This window comes from Pan paniscus, chromosome 6, assembly GCF_029289425.2.
Source record: "Pan paniscus chromosome 6, NHGRI_mPanPan1-v2.0_pri, whole genome shotgun sequence".
NCBI lineage: Eukaryota > Metazoa > Chordata > Mammalia > Primates > Hominidae > Pan > Pan paniscus.
In genome coordinates, this window is record NC_073255.2 from 45,123,062 (window position 1) to 45,149,418 (window position 26,357).

The window sequence follows — 26,357 nt, forward strand, 5'->3', positions numbered from 1 at the left end:
GTCAAATTAAGGTTCTAGGATGATAAGTTGTGGTTACTTTTGTCTCAGTCAAAATGTCATGTTAACACCAGATCTTATTCATTCATGGAGTTTCGTAATACCTGATATGGCTACCCACCCCCTCCTCTACTACCCTCTTCTTTGTTCTCTCTAGTCTCCTGGTTATCCTGCCCCTTCACCACCTCCTCTTCTTCTGTTTGAGTTCCTCGTCTGCCTCTCCCCTGCCCCCCTCACTGTGACTATCTGGTGCTCTCTTTCTATACACAACACTAGAGTGAGCTTATCCACCCCCAAGGTGTCTGTTATCCCAAATCTACAACCCTAGCTCGGATCCCTGGTTGAGCTTCAGAACCATTCATTCATTCACTCACTGTGGACGCACGTCCCTCAGGTGTTCCACACTCAGTAATTCCATCTTGAGCTCATTACCTTCTCCCCAAACAGGCTTCTCTTCCAGTGGGTACCTAACTTGAGGAATAACATCAGCACTCACCAGCTGCGGGAAGATGCCCTTGAGTTGACTCAAAACTAGATCTGGGCTGGGCATGGTGGCTCATGCCTGTAATCTCAGCATTTTGGGAGGCTGAGGCTGAAGGATCACTTGAGCCCTGGAGTTTGAGCCTGGGCAATATAGTGAGACTCCATTTCAATAAAAAACCAAACCAAAAAACAAACCAAAACCAAAACCAAAACCAAACCAAATCAAACCAAAACCCTAGATTCGGAGCCTAAACCTAATTGCCTCAAGTGCTAAACAAAAGACACTCATGATGAAGGTCAGAATGGGTGGGAGGGGACTGTGGCAACACTGAAGGTTACAGGCCAGTCTAGGGAGGGTGCAGATGCTTAACGCCAGCTGATTAGAACCATGTGGTATCACAGGCTCAGGCTGCCAAATTGGAGGCTTTTGTGAAAGAAGCTAGAAAGTTGGGTTTCAACTTGAAACTTCTACATTTTAAGTGTGGATAATCAATCAAATTTAAAACAAAACAATGTAAATGAAACAAAATATGCGGCCGAGGGCAGTGGCTCACACCTGTAATCCCAGCACTATGGGAAGCCAAGGCAGGTGGATCACCTGAGGTCGGGAGTTCGAGACCAGCCTGACCAACATGGAGAAACCCCGTCTCTACTAAAAATACAAAACTAGCCAGGCGTGGTGGCACATGCCTGTAATCCCAGCTACTTGGGAGGCTGAGGCAGGAGAATCACTTGAACCCGGGAGGCAGAGGTTGCGGTGAGCTGAGATCGCACCATTGAACTCCAGCCTGTGCAACAAGAGCAAAACTCCATCTCAAAAAAAAAAAAAAATGCTCTTTGGGCTGTTATTTTGCAATCTCTGTTCTTAATCTATAGTATCTACTTTTATTCAAGAACAATTTTTTTTTTCAGAAATAAATTGAATTTTAACTTTTGGAAATCCAGTTCAGCTAGTCACAGCTATTTGTGTAAAAATTTCAACAATTTATGCACCTCCATCTTTACATTAATGTGTGTATTATAAACGCACTAACCAAGCTGATGGAAAAACCTTTAAGAGACCCAAGAATATTTCCCTGAGAACTAGTTAGTCAGATAAGATCCCTTTTATTTTATCAGAAAAACTGTGCAGGTTGTAAACTACTCATAACAATCCATTACTTTCTGTGATGTTAAATCCGGTGTTGTGTGTCTGAATGTGCAAATGTTGCAGAGCACAGACTGAAGGCAGAAGGCCTGGCCTCGGATGACCCGGTGTTGAATCTGTTGACTCTTGTGGCCTTCCAGCAATTATAACTCAACTTTTGGGTAAACACATCAATTTCCATGACAGCTGATTCTATCACATAAAATAGATGAAATACATTTTTCATTTAAATTGGTTTTCATAATTATAAGATTTTCAAAACCAATCCGTGGGAATGGTGAAACTTTCATAAAAATAATTGCCTCAGCATCCAACTTATTTGCATAATTTGTTTTGTTTGCAAAGACCTGAGAAAATTCACATAGAACAATTTCTTCTAGTAAACTTTCAACTTTGGAACTTTCAAAATTTTGAATAAATCTCCACCTAAAGTAAGGCAAGTCAACTTTCTCCAGCACCATGCCTGTATGCCTGTGAGTATAATCCCAGCTTGTCTGTTGAATACAAAGCAGTAAGAATGTTGGAAGAGCTGGCAAAGATTATGCTGGAAACTAAAGTGAAATTACCTCTACATACATTGGTTGGGCATATGGTGTTACTTTGTCTTATAAGCACATAGACTTAAAAACAGGCTTTGATATTAACTTATTCACAAGTAGAAGAGCTTCTATAGTTGAAAATGATAATGACATTTGTGTTTAACCACACCTGACTCTGCTATATCTCATGATTTTCTTCCATGGAATGGAGATGGCAAGAGAGACCTTATTGTCCATTTTGCAGAAAAACAAGGTCATGCAACAGTGGTCTTCAGTGTGTTAGAATCTGGCATATAACACAGTTGCTTGTATATTTTAATTATATTATAGAGTTTATTAAAATGTGACAGCATATGTAAAAGTGAATTATGAATAACACACTTGGCACATTCTACTCACCAATGAGGTACATGCCAATCCAGTCCCCAGCGTCCACTTCCTCCTTTATGTCCCAGTGGATGACCAGGTCCTGAGAGTGCCCGATGGAATAGTAGGAGCTGCTGACCATGAGCGTGGAGCGGCTGTCCGAGGTGACCAGGTCAGTGTCGCTGGTGGAGCGGGGAATGGTGACGCCATCGTGGGGGCCGCCCCTGAGGTCCATGTTGTGGAACTGGTCGGGGTTGTAGCTGTATCGGAGCGGCTCCTTGCACCGGCGTCGGCTCTGGGAGTTTCTAGAAGGAGACGCCATGGCGGCCAGGCCTAAAAACCTGTTCTGGTACAGATTCTGTGGGAGCAAAGAGACAGTGAGCAGGGTCAGGGCACGCCGGCAACTCAGTCACCGTCATCACACGAAAATGAAAGATGTGCTGGGAGACACGCGCTGTGAGTGAGCTGCCCTGCTGGGCAGATATGAAACATGGCATAGAGCATCTTCCTCGTGACAAAGGCTGCAGCTCTGGGTTCACACGGGGACAGCAAGAACAAAAACACAAGTGCACCAGGGTGTCCTGCGTTTCCATGTTTTATTGGAGTCTCTGCCTCTCCCGGCTCTAACCCACTTGATACCAGAAGGACTGGGATGTGCAGAATGACCCTGAAGGTGTGACTATTCCCCAACCAAATGCCATCCCTCGAGTTCTCCAACGTCAATTAGATTGGATCTGATTTTATCCTTCTTTAAGGCAAACGATGATTATCATTATTAACCTCTGAGTGATCCCTGCAGCACTCAGGTCCCTACACACAGCCCAGAATTAGGAGTGGTCCCTGCTGGGTGAGGTAGTCACTCCTCCATTTACATCTTTCACTCTACAGAATGCCTTCGGGCTGTATGAAGTTTCTATGAAGGATTTCAAACATCCTAGTACTCTTTGAATACGATGATTTTCAATAAAATCCAATCTCAGAGGACTGTATCTCCCTTGGAGCCAATGTTATTGTAGAAAACATTGTACCTGATGAGAAAAAATGCATTTTTGTATTGTTTACAACTTTGAGCGCTTAAAATGAGCCAACCTGATGCAGAGCACTAACTCGTTTTGGGCACAGATAACTTTGAAAATACAGAAGGACAGGCAGCAAATAGAACTCATGCAGAAACAAACAAGGGTGATTCTGACTTCATCAAAGTATATTAAAATTGCGTTTAAATGAACATTTTTGGGGGGTCCTGGTTATTGAAGTTCATGTTGTTCTATATGTAGTTTTCAAGAAGAGAAGATTAAGGCCTAAAAAAGTGTTGACTCATGAAGTTTAGATCCCAGGAACTGTAACTTCTTATGCACCTAATCAAATGCAAATTATTGACTTTTTGTTTACCAGCTATGATGAGCAGACCACAGCAATAGTCTACTCTTTCAGTTAGATCAATCTAGTTAGCAGTAATTTAGGCCTGCACTTTTTCCATCCTCCAAGACCAGGACGTTGTAAAAAGTCTATTAGCCTGAGAAAGCACAGTGTTGGCATTCTGAGTCTTGGTCCTCTATGGCCATGGGACAGGCAGGCCCTTTCACTCATCTGTGTCTCCTGTTTGGAATTCCTTTGGCCCTACTGGTGGTTGCTGTAGAATTATGACAGGCAGACAAGACAGACTCCAAAAAGCATCTCATCACCTTATTGGGACCATATTTCTTATTTTTTCAAAATGCTTGTCACTATAGCAGTATGAAAATAGATGGACCATGGTGTTGCCTGGAAACCATCCCTCCTCTCAGGAAGACTGGCAAAGCGCTGAAGGCCAGGGAAGCAGGAACCACCCACCTATCTCAAGGCACCATGGCTATTCTGGGCAGTTCAGGGAGGATCTCAGTAAACTGACAGCCCTCCAGGAGGCTCTGTCCAGAGACCTTTGTAAAATCCCCAAACAGAAAGGCTGCTGCAAGAGCACAAGGTTTGTTTAGTTCCCACATACTTTAAGTGGGCTAATACCATCTTACAGTATTACAGAGATTCAAAATAATTATGAATTAGACCATAATCAAAGCTGAGGCAGCATCTACCAGCTTCCCAGCTGTGGGTCTATCGCTGGACAATTTAATCTTTCTGGACCTCGGTTTCCTCCTCTGTAAATGGGCTGTTGTCAGAATTTAATGAGACAGTGCAAGTCAAGTTCTTAGTACAGTACCTGCTCAATAAATAAAAATCTCTTGCTAAGATATTACTGGTAGTGCTTTAGGAAGGAAACCTCACTGAGACATAGGGCCTGGGCACTCAGCCAGGCTCCGTCACTGAACAGGCTTCCTTTATGTCACCCCAGAGTCCTCACTCTTATGAACTTGCATTAAATTCAAGAAACCTTCAGGTTTTCTTACAAAATCAAAGTGACAAGGGTTACACAGCCTAGTGTGTTTGTAAAGGTGCTCTATATACTGGTGCTCAGGGGAGAGGCTCCTTTATTTGTAAGGTTTACGATTGAGTAGGATATATTTGCATTCATGATGAAGAGCCTAAGATAAAGATTTTTATGTACGTGGTTTCAATCAGGGCCTCAAAAGGATTGTAGGGTGTTTCTCTTTTGCTGAAGACAATTCTGCTATTGTATTTTTACCAAAATCCCCTGGAAACTAGAGAACTCTCCTGAAACTGTCAAATTACGCCAGTGATCACTGTCCACATGGTGAGAGCAAAGGTAGAGAAGGAAACATTAGTCAAAGAAGACGTTTGTCAGTGATTACTGGATTGGAACGATGACATTTGTCCGGGGTAAGCAGGGCAGCCTCAAAGCCGTCCCTTGCACCCCACCCTCTCCCACCACCCTGTCTTTGCACACATCCTCCCCATTCCTACTTGCAGGCAGGATCTGCACTTCTGCATCAGAATTATGCTCCAGCACCAACTCTGCTGTAACCGCTCCTTGCCTCCTTCCCATTCCCAAGAGTGGAACTTTCTGCTCCATGATGCACAGGAATCCCATTCCCCTGCAGGGATTCTTAGGTACTGTTGCTAGTTGATCTGTCCATGTTCACTCCTACACTGTGAAGTTTTCTCCTCTGTATATCCCCTGTACCTGGCATAATTCCTGCCACGAAAAGCCCCCAAAGCTTTAATTTATATAAATTATTTTATTCAGTGATATCCCTTCTTGTTCTAGAAAGGGTTTAAGATGGCTTATAAAAATAGATAAAATGGCTGGGAGTGGTGGTTCAGGCCTGTAATCCCAGCACTTTGGGAGGCTGAGGCAGGTGGATCACTTGAGGTCAGGAGTTCAAGACCAGCCTGGCCAACAAGGCGAAGCCCCGTCTCTACTAAAAGTACAAAAATTAGCCGGGCATGTTGGCAGGTGCCTGTAATCCCAGCTACTTGGGAGGTTGAGGCAGGAGAATTGCTGGAACCCAGGAGGCGGAGGTTGCAGTGAGCCAAGATTGTGCCACTGCACTCCTGGGCAACAAGAGTGAGACCCCGTCTCAAAAAAAAAAAAAATTACAGAAAGGCATGATAATTTAGTAGTAGATGGTACATAGAAGAAAATAAAGATATGAACACAAAGTTATGCAGGAAGGAGATGAACTTAAAATTGTATTCCATCATGTCCTAAACAGATGTTTTATTAAAGACTCACAACAGTTGCTCCTTTTTATTTTTAATTTCCCAGCTTTATTGAGGTATAATTGACAAATAAAATTGTATGACTTTTAAGGTGTACAATGTGAAGATTTTATATATATATAAATATATTATATGTTATATTATATATAAATATATCATATAATATATAAATATATCATATAATATATATAAATATATCATATAATATATAAATATATCATATAATATATATAAATATATCATATAATATATTATATATTATATATTATAATATATATTATAATATATTATATATTATATATTATATATTATATATTATAATATATAAAATATATATTATATATTATAATATATAATATATTATATATATTATATATATATATTAATATATATAATATATTAAATATATTATATATTATAATATATAAAATATATATTATAATATATTATATAAAATAATATATATAATATGTGAAATATATATTATAATATATAAAATATATTATATATAAAGATATTATAATATATAAAAATATATTATATATAATATATCAAAATATATTATATATATTATATATTATATAAAAAATATATTATATATATTATATATAAATTATATGATATATTATATATTATATATGATATATTATATATAAATATATATTATATTTATATAAATATATTATATGTTGTATTATATATAACATATATAATATATAATATATTAATATATTATATTTATATATTATATGTTGTATTATATATTATATAATATAATATATAATGTTATATATGATAAATATCATATATAATATATTATGTATTATATCATATAATATATAATATATTATATATACTGTATATTTATATATTATATATTATATGTTATATAATATATAAGATATACAGTATATATAATATATAATAATACATTTCACTATGTGTGTGTGTGTGTATATATATATATATATAGTGAAATGATTACCACAATCAAGTTAGCTAGCACATCCATCCCTCACCTATTTACCCCATTTTTATTTTATTTTGTTTTGGTTTGTGGTGAGCACATTTGAGCAAATGTCAATAGTTGCTTCTTGAACACAGCAGGTGGATAGAGCTGATTGCTCAACATGCAATTCGTTTGTGGCTATGTTTCTCCCAGACATTCACAAGTGTTTCTAGCATATACTATAGACTCATCAGTCTGGAAGAAGCAATTTAATCATTCTCTCGTCACATCTGAACTGTGGGAGATAGATGAAGCTCTGTCCTGTTTTTAAATAGCCCTGGATAAAAGGCCACTGTCTTCCTAGACAGTGATTCCAATGTCTTACAACTCCACCATTCTTCCTAACCTCTAAAGCAGATCTCCCCAACAGGAGACCTCCTTTCTCTTTCCTCTCTGCAAAGGGTGGCCCTCCCGATCTCTGTATGTATGGGAAATCAACGGATATCACTAAATTTCTCCCAGCCTTTTCTCCAACCCACTAATAACTCAAGTATCTTTTGTCTTCTTTTCCCTTTGGTGATAGACAATATGAACTGATAGGAGGACCACAAGAATATCAGCAATAGTTTCAATAACACTGTAATTTTCCAGTTATTGGTTGTAATCACGTGGCCCTAGTTATGGGCTATGTCAAGCATAGATTTTAGTTGACGCTTGAAAAAATGGGTCTGATAAGTGAGCCTCTGAGAGCAATTTAAATACACTGTACAAAGTGCCCTGCTATGGGAGTAAAAACCATCTGCTGGTTTTTTTGTTTTTGTTTTTTTTCCTATTTGTAGCAGAAGAGCCACCAATGTTTTGTTTATTTGTTTTGCTTTCCAACTTAAATGACATCGTAATTGTTGAAATGTTTTGAATTAAGTGATATGCTCTTTGTTGTTTTTCTTTTTTTCTTAATCTTGGAATAGGCCTTGTCGGTTTAATATGTTTTAAGATATTCTCATGGAGTATAGCACATTAACAAAAACAAAACCTGTAAAAAAACAGAATCTTAAAAGCAGAAAATCATCACTTCTAGGGATGGAACATGTTATTATGCATGGATTTTTTTTTTAAGAACCTGGAGACAAAAGATTCTGCTCTGTCAGTTTTTATCTAACTAAGTCATTAATAGCGTTTCTGTCTTGGAATATAAAGCCGTGAGTGAGTCCCATCTCAGAAATGAAAAGAAAGCAGACAAAGACATGTCTATAATAGAGAAAATGACTCTTAAAAATGGCCTCTACACCAAGGAATCAAAAATTGTAAGTGAAATACACAGCCCTTGAAGGAAGCTTCATTAAAGTATATAAGATGAGGTTATAGAAACTGGCATTACTTAGTTGGAAGAAAGAACGTAATACTTTTTTAGTCCATGAGCAGATTTTACTTTGATCAAGAAGATGCCTGCAGCTTTTGCTATCCTGCACTCGGCTTTGTTATGCCACCAGGTGGGTAATGGAACTTAAAAAAAAAAAAAATCAAAGCTTATCTTTTTCTACAAAGGATTTGAGAAAATTTACAAACCAAGAAATGTATAATAAAATAGGAAAATACAAAACAGACAGAAATCAGGAAGTAGCAATATGAAGGAAGACAAAAATAGTTCTGAGCATTTGCTCTATGCAGCGCACTTTTGTACATCTCATTAAAACATTATCAAGGCCAGACATGGTGGCTTATGCCTGTAATCCCAGCACTTTGGGAGGCTGAGGTGGGTGGATCACCTGAGGTCAGTAGTTCAAGACCAGCTTGGGCAACATGGCGAAACCTCGTCTCTACTACAAATACACAAAATTAGGCTGGGCGGGGTGGCTCACACCTGTAATGCTGGCACTTTGGGAGGCTGAGGTGGGCGGATCATCTGAGGTTGGGAGTTCGAGATCAGCTTGACCAACATGGAGAAACCCCGTCTCTACTGAAAATACAAAATTAGCCAGGCGTGGTGGCACATGCCTGTAATCCCAGCTACTTGGGAGGCTGAGGCAGGAGAATCACTTGAACCCAGGAGGCAGAGGTTGCAGTGAGCCGAGATCGCGCCATTGAACTCCAGCCTGGGCAACAAGAGCGAAACTCCGTCTCAAAAAAAAAAAAAAAATTAGCTGGGCGTGGTGACGGGCGCCTGTAATCGCAGCTGCTGAAGCTGAGGCAGGGAGAATCGCTTGAACCCGGGAGGTGGAGGTTGCAGTGAGCCGAGATCATGCACTGTACTCTGTGACAGAATGAGACTCCGTCCCCCCCAAACAACAAACAACAACAACAACAACAACAAAACACTATCCAGTTTCACTATTCTCAGGTTGCTAGAAAACCCAGCTCAGAATGTTAATAAAAATTCTGAGGTCATCCATCGTGTGGCAGGAAATGGGGATTTGAGCCTGTTTATGGGCGATCATAAGAGGGCACTTTTATCATTCTTAAGCATTCTCTCCAAATTATAAAACAGATGGACAGAATTGCAGTAATTGAGATTCAGATACTTCTCTGAGCTTCTCGGCAGCCAAGAAGATAAAAGGAAAGCTTAGTTCTTATGATCAGAATACAGGGATTTTTTCTTCCTCCAAGTTCTTAACAAAATGTTTCATCTTAGACTTTCTGTAGGAAACACAATGAAATGTGGTGAGTAAGATCTTAAGAGACTTTTAATCACGATTATAGTGGCAGATTCCTCGTACAAGGCTTTGACAAAAGCCAAGGTCATCGCAGGAAGATAGTTCATTAGGGACTGAGCGACTGTGCAGTGTTGCCTTCCGACCACATTCCAAAGTCTACCTGGCTCAGTCACTTCTAGGGGAAGCTTATACCCCAAAGCTTCCACTCTGAACTCAGTGACTGTTCTCAGTCCCGCAGCTTCCTCTCTGGCCTCAATGGAGATTTCGATCAGAGCCTGAATGAGATGTTCTGTCTAAAACTGCCTTACCTGTCAACTTATTTTTTGTCAGTCCCCTCTACTTAGAAGGCAGGCACCAAGACAGCAGCCCAGCCTAGCTCCTTTAGGTCTGCATTTCCAGCAAAAGTAGTGCCTGGCAAGAACATAGATGATGCTCAGTAAATACTTTGTTGAGGCTGGGTGCTGTGGCTCACGCCTGTAATCCCAACACTTTGGGAGGCCAAGGCGGGCATATCACCTGAGGTCAGGAGTTTGAGACCAGCCTGGCCAACATGGTGAAACCCCGTCTCTACTAAAAATACAAAAAAATTAGCCATGTGTGGTGGCACGTGTCTGTAATCCCAGCTATCCCAGGAGGCTGAATCAGGAGAATCGCTTGAACCAGGGAGGCGGAGGCTGCAGTGAGCTAAGATTGCGCCACTGCACTCCAGCCTGGGTGACAGAGTGAGACTCCATATCGATAAATAAATAAATAAATAAATAAATAAATAAATAAATAAATAAATAACTGTGTTGAATGAATGAATGCACTTGTGGGTAACGTGTGGGCTGGGGTGCACCTGGACATGGGGCTCTGCTCCTTGAGCTCAGGAATTCTTGTAAGCACTTATTTTGCCTTAAGCACAAGGCTTGGTGCCCAGAATTGCTCGAATTGAGTTCCTGGTTCCTGGACTGCACTGGGATGGGTCAGGTGTCCGGATGCAGGACCAGCAGAAGCACCGGGAATCCCTGAGGCAGCACAGGAGAAGTGGGGATGGCCTGGGTTGGAGGGTTCGGAGACAGGCCAGGGCAGCTTTATCCAGAGCTCTACTTGCTGCTGGGCCCTGCTGGTCCTAACAGTCTAAAAGCAGAAACCTCCTACCCAACCCAATGGCAGGCACAAGAGATCACAAAAATCACTGCAGCCCACGCATTTCCTCTGAGTCACGACTAAGGGAAACAATTCGTTAGGCTAAAAAGAAGGGCTCCACCTCTCTGGGAATTGCCTTCATCACCTGTCAAATAAGAAGAAAGTGTTGGGATGAGATTAAATACTGCCCCTGGGTCCTCCTCTCCTTCTCACATCCTGAGATTGGAGTCCTGCTTACCCATTTGTACCTCTGCTTGGGAACTGCTGTGTATGAGGGATGTTGTGGGACAGGGGCGGGTGTAGGGGCTCTCAGGTGTAAGGGAGGAGAGTGGGAGGTGGCTGCTAAACCACCATCTCTGTCTAACTCTTCAGCTCCCAGACACCTGTTCCTGAAACCTGTGCCTCAATTTGTGTTTTCAGCCTCAAAGCCATGTGCTAAAAAAGCTTTCTTTTGTGCTGGCCATTGTGTGGAAGAATATCACAGAATTACATAAACTAAATTGTGTGGGCTTCTTTTCTTTGAAAAAGAAATAAAATCCCACTCATTGCTGGCTGAAAGGGAACATTAGGGGGAGAAAATTTTAATAAGCAAATCAAGCCAAGCCAGATAATATCCACACAGGAAGTCATGATTTAAAATACAAGGAACTTGTTAAAATGACAGTCAGACACATTATTTTAGGAACACATAATGCCTTATCGCTCATAAAAAAAAATCCACCAATAAGTGTAAGGTTGAACATCCCCTCCCACTTTTGACTCTGCAGCCCTTTGATGGCAGGTGTTGGGGGGCGGGGGGTGGGGTGGTCTTTGCTCCTTGTCGCTCGCACACCATTCTCACTCACACGTAAGAGAAACCAGCTGGAGGCCAGGCTCCAGGAGGGGCATGATTGGACCATTCACTGCTTTGCTCAAGTCTAGGATTGCTTGGTGCAGCTCTGGGTTATTTGGGAGGTTTATGTTTGGAGGTGTTCAGCAGCAAAGTTGCTGAAATCTGGGTGGTTTGTATGGGCAGAGGAATGGGCAGGGGGCTGTGGGCGTGGGAGAGGGAGGAAGGTGGCAGCCAGGAGGGCCTCGTCAGGTTAGCTGGGGCAAATTCCTGTTCATAATATTTAGCACCTCCTCTGGTTTACACAGAAAGGAAAGGTGAGAACTGGTATTCCTGTGTGTGTGTGTGCGCGCATGTGTGTGTGCACGTGTGTGTGTGTGTGGTGTGTGTGTAAGACACAGAGACAGAATGAATGGGAACTTACAGATGTGAGAAAGAGACCCATTTTTCCCTTCTCAATGTTAGGAAATACTGTTTCTTCCTCAGGAAGGCACTAGCCTGATTGAAAGTGGAAAAGTTTCCTCTTTACCTACTGATACCTGCAGAGGAAAAGGATATGTGTTCACCTCCCAGAACCACAGTGCGGCTCCAGGGGCCCAAGGCGCCCAGCTCCAGGAGCCCTGCGGACCATACAGGAGAGAAAGGGAGGTGGAGCTGCTGTGAGCCAGCCACATCATCCTCCCGGGGCGGCCCCGTACCGGGCATTTGTGAGGAGCCCCCATGATGACCTCAGCCTCACTCCATCCTGAGCCCAGCAGGGCGTGTGCTGTGCTGAGTGGGGTCACTGTGTCTCTTCCCATAACCAGGGCACCACCACCTGCTTGGCTACAGTCCAGTCTCCAAAAGCCAACCCACAATACTGTGAATCACACAGGAACCCACAGTGACAGTCATGGGAGGGTTCTGGGCCAGCCCCTCCTCTTATTCACCGGGAAGCTGAAGCCTCAGAAGGGCAGCTGCCTGCCCTGACCACGCAGCAGGGGAGCAGCAGGGCCCCAAGTGGACCTTGAGACTCCCCGCGGCCAGTTAGCTGCCTCATCCATGGCCTGAGCTGCCTGGCTTGGGAGGGAGCCTCAGGCTTGTTGAGAAGCCTGAGGAGCCTCAGGCTGTCGTAAGCCAGTGTGTTTCCCTCCTCCATTCATGGTCGTGTCCTCATTTGCCTGCTATTAGGTGATGGGGCCAGACAGGGATTACAGTTCTAAGAAATACACTTAGGAGGGTTTCAGATGCAGTGCTGAGTTTGTATCCTCATTGAAATTAATACTCAAAAGCATGTTATCATTTGTCATGGAGGATCAAGGTGCTGTAAAGATGCTCTCTTTTAAATTCTTATATCCCCTGGGTGGTTTGACCCAGCATCTTTGGGTTTATTTTTAAGTAAATCCTGTCTTTGGTTTTCTTCTCCTGCTTCCTTTTTTTTTTTTTTTTTGACGGAGTTTCCACTCTTGTTGCCTAGGCTGGAAGGAAATGGTGCGATCCCAGCTCACTGTAACCTCTGCCTCCCGGGTTCAAGAGATTCTCCTGCTTCAGCCTCCCGAGTAGCTGGGATTACAGGCGCGTGCCACCGTACCTGGCTAATTTTTTTGTATTTTTAGTAGAGAAGGGGTTTCACCATGTTGGCCAGGCTGGTCTTGAACTCCTGACCTCAAGTGATCCACCTTGATCTCCCAAAGAGCTGGAATTACAGGCGTGAGCCACTGCATCTGGCTTCTTCTTCCTTCCTTTAGCCCAGTCAATCAGGAAATGTGGATGGAGTCTTTAATGTGTACCAGGCCTTGTGCTAAATGCTGAGTATGGATACAGAGAGGACTTAAACAGTGCTCATAGCCTCGGAGAGTTTGGTGCAGGAGGCAGACATTTAAGCAGTCAACTATGACACAATGGTGAGGGCAATAATAGGGTGGTGGGCATGGTCCCCCCTAGAAGGGAGAGAGATGCTGGGACCACCTTCCCAGATGGGAGGACATGGAAGCTGGACCTGGAAGGAAGGGCCAAGAGCTGAGGGAAATCCAATCTAAGCAGAAGGAACTTCTCGTGGAAAAGCGTATCTTTACTAGAAGCATGCTGAGCTTCCAGATTCAGCAGAGCTCCTCTTAGCTGTCTGCCAGACAGTGTTGGGGGTGGCTGGAAGTGTGTGAAAGGGGTCTCCCATGGCACACCAAGAAATACGACCTTCTCCATTGGAGAGTGGGGGGCCACGGAGGTTTTGTTCACCTTAGAAACTTCACACTGCAGCAATGAGGGGGAGAGCAAGGTGGACAGAGCTGCTGTGTCTTGGGGAGCCCAAGTATAGCTCTCCTGAATGCCAAGGTCTACATGCAGGGAGAAGCTTTACCGATCAAGTGGTCCCTCAAGTCTAAACAAGTGGCACCGTGGCAGAAGTTACTGACGAAGTAGCAGGGGCGGCTCCTGGGCGGGTGCAGGGACAGTGTGCAGCTCTCACATCAGTGTGGGAGGTCATCGTACCCGCTTTTCCAAATCACCCATCAAGCCAGAAGAAGGCCCCATGTTGGACTGCAGCTCCGATAAGTGTGCCAGTCATTGGGATTATGAACCATAATGCCCATCATCAGTACATAGTGGGGTTGAACCAGCAGCAGCAGCACTTTCCTTTTGTGATCAAAGTGCCCCGGATGAACATGGCCATATCTGATATAAATTCAGTGTTGATGTCTCAGAGCATTTATGAGAGCAACTTAGAGCCATGATGAAGAGTAAAGCAGGCATGGCCGTTAGCAATATAAAGTCATCTCTCTCTCCTACATTTCATACCTATATTGGCAATATAAAGGAATCTCTCGCTCCTTCCACCCTTCTTCCACCCTCTTCTATCCCTCTTCCACCCTTGAAAGGAGACAAAGCCAGTTCATATTCCAGATGGGGCCACAGGTAGCACGTTCCTTCCCAGGTTCCTTCCCTGTCATCACTCTGCCCACTCTTGTGCTCTTTCTAGCTCTAACTGTTACTCAGTTCCAATTCTGGCTGCCACACACCTTAGCCACACCAGGCTGCACCATCTCAGCACCAGGCTGTGACAGGAGGACTGGCAGAGGTGGTTTACCTCAAGAGATTCCTATTGGAAGAGGAAGGAAATAAGGAAGAACTGGCAATATATGTATAGAATAGGCCTATCTGTAGTGATTTAGGATAGAATGGGGGAATTGAAGGATAAGGAGGAGAATTAACCCACCAGCACCTCCATCAAGCTCTCAACATTGATAGAAGAAAGAAATCACCAAGGGGCAAAGACAAAGCCTTGCTTTTTAAGTGAGCCACAGCAGAATGGACACCTGTCTAACAGAGTAAGAGCTCCATGGGGAAAAGTCCAACAGCATCAAGATATCCCTGTGATCAAAACCAGCAAATCAGGTGACCTAGATGAGTGGCATATTGCTTTATTAGCAATTATTCAGGGGAATGGTAAAAGAAAGGAACAATTCTATTTTGAAAACAAAAAAATGGGATTTGATACTCAGCTCTGACAGCAAAGGAGAAATGATCACTAAGACTCTGTGATATGGGCTGGGAGTGTGGAGGAATCGCCTCAGTCCAAAGTTTCACTGGGTTCTAGAAGAACATTAAAAGGAAGGGGACACTTAGCTACTATGATTTCTTAAACGTCTCAGGCGACACTTACTGCTGAAATTCTTTAACATATTTAACAGAAAGTCTCTTCTGACATTTTCCACACAGCTAACCTTTCTGATTTTTCAGAGCTAAAAGGAAGGGACAACAATTGAGGCAGTTTGGAAACTTTTTTTTTTAAGTCTTTTTCTCAATTATGCAGGACTAAACTTGGAACCTTTGAACTCACGGACAAAAGCTATTGTCTGCTGTGGGATTTTGGACAGTATTTTCAATTTTACAGATGAGGGAATAGGCATGGTTTTCGTGCAGTCCATCTCTATTGCTTAGATGCCCGTGACCATCTCCTAAGCTTGTCTCTGATACACCAAAGATGCACCAAATATACACCAAAGATACCGGGAAGGTACCAGCCCCACGGCCTCTCCCACCAATTCCGGCCTCGTGGAATCTTTGCTCAACAGTGTAGTATAGGTTCACATTAAATTCCATGAGATAAACAGTTGAATTGGTGCTACCTCCTTGACTCTCTGTAGCAATTATCAGATGGCAAACCCATGATTATCATCTCACTAAGACATTTTTCACTTGTAAGCTGATGCTTAGACATCTCTGGCCTCGAGGATACGGTAATATATTCAAGGGCACTCACTGCCATTTCCACTGGTTACAAGACAAGCCATCTATGTCCAGACTAATAGAAACTCAGAAGTCTCAATGATCTGGATATTTTAGAATTTCCTTTTCATTTGAGGCTTGAATTAATTATTCAGATAACATCTCTAATTTTCCATTTTACCTTGTATGCGGAAAACAGCAGAGATTAAAGTGCGGTCTCGCTCCAGAGAATAAGAGCTGTGAAAGGAGCCTCGAGATGTGGGGGCGGCAGACAGAGCCTGCACCTCGTGGTAAGTGGTGGCAACGGAGACCAGCTCATTGCAGGGAGGCCCCTGACTTGCCATTCACACTGCTTCTCAGGCTTTCTACAAAGCTCCAAGAGACTAAGTATTAAAAGGAAAGTGAGACAATGAAAGTAATTTGGGTTTTTCCAAGAGGAAACATCAGTTCTGAGGAAGCTAGAGCCACAGGTACATGCTACTGAGTCTTAATGCCTCACACACTGCAAGACTTGGGCTTTGCTCTTTGCAAAGGACAGGTCTCATTGCCATCAGTCATCAGAGATAAACTCATCATGTCAGTGCCTCAATTATGATCCCCGGTCGGAGGCTGGCATATGACTACTGCTTTATTAATACTACTTGGAGGCAGTTAGAAGCACATGTCAGGGGGACTGTAAACTGCTAAGGGTGCATTTCCCAGCAGGGCTTCATTTATTTATTCAGTCAACAAATGCACATGCCAAACCCTGGAAAATGAACTGAAATAGAAATGATGGCCTCTGCCCTGGAGATTTAGGACTTATTCCTGTGAAAATTTAATAACTCCAAATATTCTATGGAGTTTTCCATACCTAATTGCCAAAATGAGGTTGTTAGAAGAAAGCACCACTGCAGGGAGAGAGTGGGGTGAATATTCCAGACAGGGCGAATGGTGCACTCTATTCCAACTAGAATATAAAGGTACCAGGGCACATACTCTAAGTCCTATCCAATCTAAATTGTTTTTTTTCCTATTTTTCCCCAGAAACAGGGTCTCACCCTGTCACCCTGGCTGGAGTTCAGTGGTGCCACTAAAGCTCACTGCAACCTCGAATTCCTGGCTCAAGCTATCCTTCTGCCTCAGCTTTTTTAGTAGTTGGGACCACAGTCATGTACTATCATGTCTGGCTAATTTAAAAAAATGTTTTTCTAGAGACAGGTCTCTCTATGCTGCCCAGATTGGTCTTCAACTCCTGGCCTCCAGTAATCCTCCTGCTTTGGCCTCTCAAAGTGCTGGGAGTATAGGCGTGAGCCACCATGCCTGACCCAATTTAGTTTTTTTTTTTAGAAAAATCACTATGTTGTTTTCTAGTGACTCCACTGTATATATGTTTAAATTGCCATCTTATAAACACACTGGAGAAGAATCCTTAGAGCCAAACCCAATGCAGCTGTATTTTTCAGTCTTAGAGTGTCCATCAAAATCTGGGCAGTAATTTTCATCTCGATTACAGGAGCAGCGGAGGCATGATGGATCCTTGCTGTGACTGGTGCCTGGACATCCCTGCCAACCACCTTGGAGAATGGCACCTTCTGAGTGTGCCTGAACCACTCTTCTCCTTGGCTACCACTCTGAGTACTATCCCTAGAGACTACTGGCCACACACATCCACAGAGTCTCAATGTCCACAGAAGACATTGTTTTGCAGCATGCAAAAACAATCTGAAAGATGATAAAAAGCAATTTTCATAATTAATAAATTTCTACCTGCTGATTAGGAAGTGTTAGAAATAAATAAACAAACAAACAAGAGTAATTGTGACATTTTGGCAAGGGTTCCAACTTAAGGACTGAAATGTGCCCTTGCTCTGACTGTATCTAATTCAGTTCAATTGAACAAACATCCATTGAATATCTATTGTTTGTAAAGCTCTGGGCTAGCTGTTGTTCAGCATATGATCTCTGTTCTCAGGTCAAAACAAATGAGGCAGAAAAAGCTGAATGCATGAGATGAAAACAAAATTAAAAATAAAACAGCCTTCTTCCTGGAGATTCTAATTCAATAGGCTGGATGGGGCCCAGGCAGCTATATTTTACCAAGCATCAGCTCAGCCTGGTTCTGACCAGCAGGCAAGCACTCAGAAGGAGGCCATCACTGTCTCTAATTGGTGGTTGTCACAAAAAGCTGCAAAGAGGAGGTATAGTCACCTTGAGATATTTCAACAACAACTGCATGTTAAGTGCCTTGAAGGCACAGGTCAGACTTGGGCAAGTGGAGGACACAGAAGGGGGATGTTTCCAGCAAGGAGCAGAGCTGTGGAGGCCACAAAGTGCACCCTGAACGGCTGGCCCTCTTGAGAGATGTCAAGAAGAACGTTGGAACGGTTCATTTCTAAATGAACTCATCAGCCTTACTTTTTTCCATTAGTTCACATTTGGCCTCATTTCTCAATCCAGAATGATGCAAAGGAGCCATAAACCTGAATTAAGACAAACAAAAGTGACATGGATAAATTTTCCTTGGACATCAGAGCACCATGGATGAGAGAGGAGAGAGGATGGCTCATGTTTCAACTTGAGGCTTCCACAGCTGCGTCCACAGCTGCGCCACCAAGTTCAGAGTTGAGCATTCATGAGTGTGTGTCTTGTCATGAACCAGGGGCCTCACTGTCACCACTAGGAGGACACACCATAGACCTTCCTGGGCAACAAGAAAAGCTGAGCCACACTCTGCAAATTCCAAAGGCCTGAGAGAAGTCCAGAGTCAGGACTTTTGAGGAAAACCAGTCCATGCTAAAAATTTGAAAAATACATAAAATTAAGAAAAAACAGCAAGGCCCCATAATTATGTAACACAGAGACTACCAGAATAATTATGCAGAAATATTTCCTGCATTTTTCCTTCATGCATTTTACAAGATAGTTGGGACCACACATTTTTGTATTCTGCTTTTTTAAATGGTTAACTATTATAGTAGAAGAATTCCTCTTATGTGATTACAAATATATCACAAAATTATTTCAATAACCATAACATTTTAACACATGAATATTTATAATAATAATTAGCAAGGTAATTCTATTTTTGTAACTTTAGGTTGCTCTAATTTTTCTCCATTATAAGTAATGCTAATTAAGCAGGCATGACCATGGGCCAATGAAAATATCTAAGTCAAAAGCAGCAATTTGTCTATAGATTTGAGTTTTTAAAAAATGATTAAAAACAATACGTCAATGTCATAGATGCCACTACTTTTGGAAAACAGTTTATTGCATCTTTCTCTGTTTATCTGGTATGAGTATAAATGGGCTTACAATGAAAAAGCTCCCTTACCAAAGTGATGTAGGAATTATTGCTTAGAGCTATGAGACTGAGAGATAGTGGGATATAAACAAAGGTCTCTTCTAAGGTCTTTAAAGGAGCTGGAAAATATGTAGGTCATGCAGATGTTCCCCTGCCGCCACCAGCCCCTCCTCCACCACTCCTCCCCTCCCCCTTGGGCCTCTTGCCTCCCTGCCCTCTGGTCTTGTCTTCATTCTAGGGAAAGTCTCCCTCCAACAGCAGGCTGATCCAGGCCCCCCCGGGGAGTGGGACCTTCTCCGTATTCGGTATTGGTGTCTGCATCAAGGATGGCATGACAGTGGAACATCCCTGAACATAAAGATTGGGAGAGTGAAAGGAAAATAAATCTCAGGGCTTTAAAAGCACTAAGCCACAGGGAAAATTCATGCTGGGAATTGTCTTGGGCCAACCTGCCTCCTATTCTATTCCTAAATAAGATAGCTACAAAGATAAAAAAGCCATATACCCCCCTCACAATTATAAGAAAGCTATATACCTCCCTTACAATTATAAAAATGATATACACCTCCCTCCCTCTCTCACAAAAGGAAATTCCTTGTGGACAAATAACAGGCAGAACTGAAAGTCGTCCCTCTGCTCACACGAGACAATGCATACCTGATTTTTTTCTTTTTTGCCCTATTGTTTCACTAAGCCAGACTAAGGCATAAGTGACTATTCCTGTAAATTGTGTATTCAGTGAAAAGCTAATCAGAAACTCTAAAGAATGTAACCGTTTTTTTCTTATCTGCCTGTGACCTGGAAGCCCCCTCCCTGCTTGGAGTTGTCCTGCTTTCCGGACTGAATCAATGTACATTTTACATATTATACGATGTACATCTTACACATATAGATTGAAGTCTCACGTCTCCCTAAAATGCATAAAACCAAGCTGTTCCCTGACCACCTTGGCTCATGTTGTGAGGACCTCCTGAGGCTGCGTCACGGGTGCATCCTTAACCTTGGCAAAATAAACTTTCTAAATTGATTGAGACCTGTCTCAGATACTTTTTGGTTTATGGGGACAAAAGCTTTTGAAGTCAGACTGACCTGGGCTTAAACTCTCTTCCACCTGCTGCACAATCCTGACCAAAGACTAGGCTCTCCCAGTGTCAGCAGGTTCAATCAAATAAGTCCTGACCCCTTGGGAAATGTTGCTACAGCCACAAAACTGGAAGCTGGGACTAGGATGGGGACCGAGGAGCCAAGTATTAGCCAGGTGAATAATCTGCTTTTTTCTGACTGCATCCAGTGAGACCAGGAGGAGCTAGTTTTACAGCAACAGTGGCAGCTGATTCCCCAGGACTTCTGGAAGGCTCCTGGGAGGCTGAGTCACTTCACCTCTCTCTGCCAAGAAAATGCTATCTTAGAAACACCCTCCCTCTCTCATCCTCCCCCCTCCCCCCATGGGAACAGCTAGTTGCAGGACTATTGCCATTGTCTTGGAGATCTTCCCTGTTGTGGTCACCTGTGTGGATGTACACGTTGCTCTTAAAGCCAGTTAGTGGACATGCCAAAGGCACCAGAGCCTCTGTGGTCCTAGGAGATGCAGCACCCTTTTTCCTTTTGGGAGTGAGCAGCTCAAAGTGTTTGGAAAACAGTGCATTTCCCTGAGAGGTTTCCACTGCAATGCACATGAGAGTTTGCCCCTGCAGCAGCGGTCCCCAAACTTTTTGGCACGAGGGATTGATTTCACGGAAGACAATTTTTCCAAGGACAGTGTGTGTGGTGGGGGGTGTTTTCAAAATGAAACTGTTCCACCTCAGATTATCAGGCATTACTTATGTTCTCATAAGGAGCATGCAACCTAGATCCCTCAGATGTGCAGTTCACAATAGGGTTCATGCTCCTACGAAAATCTAATGTCGCCGCTTATCTGATGGGAGGTGGCACTCAGGTGGTAATGCTTGCTTGCTGCTGCTCACCTCCTGCTGTTTGGCCCAGTTTTTAACAGGCCATGGGCTGGTACCAGTCTGTGCCCCAGGGGTTGAGGACCCCTGCCCTAAGGGTTTAAAGGTTATATAATGCACTAAAATTAAAGTTTCTAATTTAAAAAACAAAATCCTACCACCACACTAGAGGCTTTCTTCAGATCTGGAGCACTCCTTTAGGCATGTGATGCCGAAGGTTGAGGACTGAAGCTACAAGAAATGGCACATTATTTGATACAGGTATCTGAGGCAGCAGAATAGGGTCTGGAGACAGGGAACCTAAGGTTGTTTCATGCCGACTTCCTAGAACTTAATTGAAAGGAAAACCCTAACTTTCCATGCTTAAGTAACAAAAGGACCAGAGGCTACTCCCTTTGACCTTTTCTGCACTGCAGATGGGAATTTGGCTGTTTGTAACCAATCAGACTGATTGTGGGCTACCACTTCAGTTACAGGAGGTGTGCATTGAAGTGGCCAATGGGAAACCTCTAGAGGGTATTTGAACCCAAGAAGATTCTGTATTCGGGCCCTTGAACCGCTGCTCGGGTCCGCTCCCACACTTGGAGTGTACTTTCATTTTCTTTTTTTTCTTTTCTTTTCTTTCTTTTTCTTTTCTTTTTTTTTTTTTTTTTGAGATACAGTCTCGCTGTGTCGCCCAGGCTGGAGTGCAGTGGCACAATCTCGGCTCACTGCAACCTCCGCCTCCCAGGTTCAAGCGATTCTTCTGCCTCAGCCTCCAGAGTAGATGGGACCACAGGCGCCTGCCACCACACCCGGCTAATTGTACTTTTAGTAGAGATGGGGTTTCACCGTGTTAGCTAGGATGATCTTGATCTCCTGACCTCATGGTCCACCCGCCTTGGCCTCCCAAAGTGATGGGATTACAGGTGTGATGTACTTTCATTTTCAATAAATCCCAGCTTTCGTTCTTTTGTTGCTTCATTCTTTCTTTGCTTTTCTGGGCATTTTGTCCAATTCTTTGTTCAAAATGCCAAGAACCTGGACAACTTGCAGTCACAACCCTCTACTAGTGACATATCCAGATTTTGCCTTGTACTATCATAGGGGCTGAGCTGAAGACAAAGCCCTCACACCCTGCTAGGAAAGTTTGCCTCACATGCATAACTTCAGAGAAGAGCCCTGGGTGCTGGGTGACGTGTGCTGAATGGAAGTAGGTATGTCACCAAAGGTCACCTTCCTAGCTCTGTTCCCAGCCCTCCTCTCCTCACACCTCGCCACTTACTGCTCAGCTGTCCCCTGAGCTCCCTCTCAGGCTCTGGGCCACACTTGTGCTTAGTCCTTGGTGGGGAATTTCAGGTGACACAGCAAAAAATACAACTGGCTTCTATTCTACTCTGACTTTGTGACCCTGGGTATTAGCTGGGCTTCAGTTGTTCTTATAACTACACCTTTGCCCTGATGCCTTGTTATCAAGGCTGGTTCCCAGGGGCCTTGTGATACAGAGGAGAGAGCATGGGCTTTGGGTCTGGACAGACCTTTGCACAAGTGCTGGCCGTAAAACTTAACTAGCAATGTGTTCTTATGCAAGCTAGTTGGCCTCTCTGAGCCTCCATTTCATCAGGTGAATAACCATCCTGGCTGGTTGTGATGGGGCTTAGGACACATTATCCTAAGATATGATTGTAGGAGACCAGAATACGCCACCCCAAAATATGCCTCTTTGGCATAAGGATTATTTCGAGCTGTTTATTTTGAGAAACTGCAGATGCAGAGAAGCTCTGAAACTGTTACCCTTTTGTAAGAGAAATTTACATCTATAAAGGAAATCTCCATTTGTAAGAGTTTCTCTCTCTCAGCCCCAGGAAGAGAAGGGTGACCCTGAATCACTAGAGACTGAATTAATGGAGAAGGCAGGGACTTAAAACTGCATAAAAAGCCTTACCTTTGTTTAAAGTGCTTTTCCTGGCCACCTAATCTTAACTGGGCCTTTCCCTAGACCCTTCTCTCTTTGTATTGGAGAACGATGTTATTTAAGCCTGACTTCTAAGATAATACTTTGAAATCTACTCGAGATTTACCCATTTCTCTGAGTTTTCCCCCATGAACAGATGAGATATACATTATTAAACTTCTGTTTGTTTTTCTCTTGTTAATGTTAATCTGTCTTTTGTTAGAGGGAGTCCCAGCTAAGAATTCATAAAGAACTGTAGAAAGTAAAAAGTTTCCTCTTCAAAGTTTCCTTTGTTGTTGAAGAATAAATCGTAAGTGTTAGAAATAGTCGTTTCTTTTAAAGACTAACTTCCTTCAAGCTTCCTTGCTTTGTGCTAATAACTCTTTGTTAAGCCCTATCCTATGTAGCTGTTAAATATAAAGGAATAAGTACATTCTATGTCCTTGTACTTTAACCAAGATATTTGTGCAGGACATGCTCACAGGAACGTTCCAGCTTGCAGCCTATGTGCCTTTCCTACTTGGCATAAGCAACTTCCTCTTTTCCTTTGTTCTCCCTTGCCTTTACCTATTTAAAAAAAGTTTTAAACTGTTAGCCAATCAAATTCAGTTTAGATTGTGAAGTCTAGCTCCAGCCAATGGATGCAAGACACAGCAGTAAGGATGACCCAAATGCATAAAGGATAAATATGTCTGCTTTTCCTTTGTTCAGTGTACTCTCGTAGCAAGACTGCTAGCAGGTGTACCCTTTCTGCAGAAAGTAAAAATTGCCTTGCTGAGAGAACTAAATTTATGTTCAAGTGCTATTTCTTTGCAGTACCACGGAACAAGCATTCTGTTTCTAAATAAACATTGTACATATAACAGCTTGGAGGAGAAAACTATTTTCCCCCCCTGCAGATCTAAACAGTAAAGGGAACTGAGGTGGGGTTCTCTTAGCAATGGTTCATGTTACCACTGTGAGTATTCTCCATATGCAGTCTTCTCTTGATGGAAACTTCATCCTGGCTCCTCTGGGATGGGGTCCCTGCCTCGTCCTGCTATTCTCCCTGGACTGAAAACTGCTCCTGGAACTTCGTTCCACCATGGCTCTTAGTTCTCCACCATGACAACAGCTGGCTTGGATCCCAAGCACTGCCTCCCTGGGCCCCACCATGGGCACTCATGTGGGGGACTCCCTGTTGGCTTCAGAGACCCTCTGACTGCATGGACTATCACCTGCTACTTGTCACTGGGGCTCTGGACATTATGACATCCCTGTCAAGCTCCTAGGGACTGTAAACCAAAAATAAAATTCAGACATTGCCCAACTGACGGGATGGACCCCTCTTGGCCAGGATGACCCCAGAGAAACCTGAAAAACGGAATTCCCATCCATGACAAGAAGGGAGGCCAGACATGCCTCGTTATACCCCCTCCCTTCTGGAGTTTAGGCACAGCTAACCAGCATTGAGGTTAAAATCACAAGACCTCTATTTTATAGACAGAACAGGCTCTTTGTGGCAATAAGATACCAATACCAAATTATAAACAAAACCTAAAGCCATGCAATGCGAGTCACACCCTACAAACCATAAAATCTCATTAAACAGGCTTTTAAAATTTATCTTGGTGTCATGTGGCTTACTTTCCAAACTGACTGTGGTATAACATCACATGACAGATAGTAGACCCTGAAGAAAATAAAAATATTTTACCCCCAAATATATATCTTTGACATCTTTTGAAATGGCCCTGCAAAGCTGTCTTTTGAGGGGGAAATCTGCATCTGTAGAGAATCTACATGAATGCAGACAGGCCTTCACTTTCCAGACCTTTCTTAGATCTAGGAGAGATTAAGTAAGAGTCTGACACCTTAAGTTCTGAAAAGAGACATTTACAATCTGTCTTTCTGAAGCCTTCTACCGATAAGGCTTCATCTACATAACAAAGGCCTTGGCCTCCACAACCCGCTTTATCCTAACTCAAGCTTTCCTTTCTACTGACTTCAAGTCTTTAGACAAAGCTCAACTCTCTCAACCAATTGTCAACTAAAGAATCCCTAAAACCCATCTATGACTTGTAAGCCCCCACTTCAAGATGTCCTGCCTTTTCCTGCCTAACCAGTGTACACTTTCCATGTACTGATTTATGTCCTTTCCTGTAACTCCTGTCTCCCTAAAATGTATAAAACCAAACTGTAACCACCTGGGCCACACTTTCTCAGGACCTCTTGAGATTGTTTTCCAGGCAGTGGTCACTTATATTGGCTCAGAATAAACCTCTTCAAATATTTTACAGAGTTCTGTTCTTCTGTTAATAGGACCACCTATGGGCCAGGCCAATGGGCATATGCCTGATCTACCAATGGTGGCTGGATTACTGTCCCCAGGGTCCTCGTTCCTCCTCTTCCACACTAGCCCATGACCTCCTAAAGTCCAAGCTATCATTCAGACAAGTAAGAACATCAGGGAGGTCTCATAAAGAGTCTGGAACCCAACCCCTGTAAGGGTAGAGCTGCCACTGCATGTAGGGACAGCATTAGAAAGTGCTGGAGGCTGGGCGTGGTGGCTCATGCCTGTAATCCCAGCACTTTGGGAGGCCAAGGCAGGCAGATCACGAGGTCAGGAGATTGAGACCATCCTGGCCAACATGGTGAAACCCCGTCTCTACTAAAAATACAAAAATTAGCTGGGCGTGGTGGCACGTGCCTGTAATCCCATCTACTCGGGAGGCTGAGGCAGGAGAATCACTTGAACCAGGGAGTCGGAGGTTGCAGTGAGCTGAGATCATGCCACTGCACTCCAGCCTGGTGACAGAGTGATGGATACTCTGTCTCAAAAAAAAAAAAAAAAAAGAAAAGAGAAAGTGTTGGAGATGGCACTCCATTCTTTCACTGGATGGGAATTGGGAAATGCCTAGTACCAGCCAGGCACTGTTGTAGGCCATGGGATAAATTGGTGAGTTAAAGAGACAAAAGGCCCTGCCTGTGTGGAGCTTGTATTTGACTGCGTATAGCGCACCTGGATATCCCCGTAACTAAAATATAAGAATAAGGCAAGAGAGGTAGGCTGGGGCCAGGTCTGGGGAGCCCTGAATGTCAGCAGAAGAATTTGTCTTTGAGCTGAATTACCAACAGTGGGTGAGATGAACCACTGCACATTTGTCAGAAGAGTGGAGAATAACAGGGCAAAATGGACTTTTAGAAAAATGTCTCTGACAAGAGACGGTGGGTGAATAATGACAACAAAACCTTTGCACAGCATTTTCCAATTTATAAGAGGCTTTATCAGCTATCATG

General features: G+C 43.0%; 1 protein-coding gene across 9 annotated transcripts in view; it reads right to left on the reverse strand.

Moving 5' to 3' along the window:
* HECW1 (HECT, C2 and WW domain containing E3 ubiquitin protein ligase 1) overlaps positions 1-26,357 on the reverse strand; it is a 445,382-nt gene that overhangs the window by 245,456 nt on the left and 173,569 nt on the right. For all 9 annotated transcript variants that reach the window (XM_057302857.2, XM_008960744.4, XM_008960746.4 and 6 more), the window contains one exon: positions 2,566-2,890. In XM_057302857.2, the coding sequence (XP_057158840.1) occupies positions 2,566-2,890 (325 nt within the window). The remainder of the gene's footprint in view (positions 1-2,565; positions 2,891-26,357) is intronic.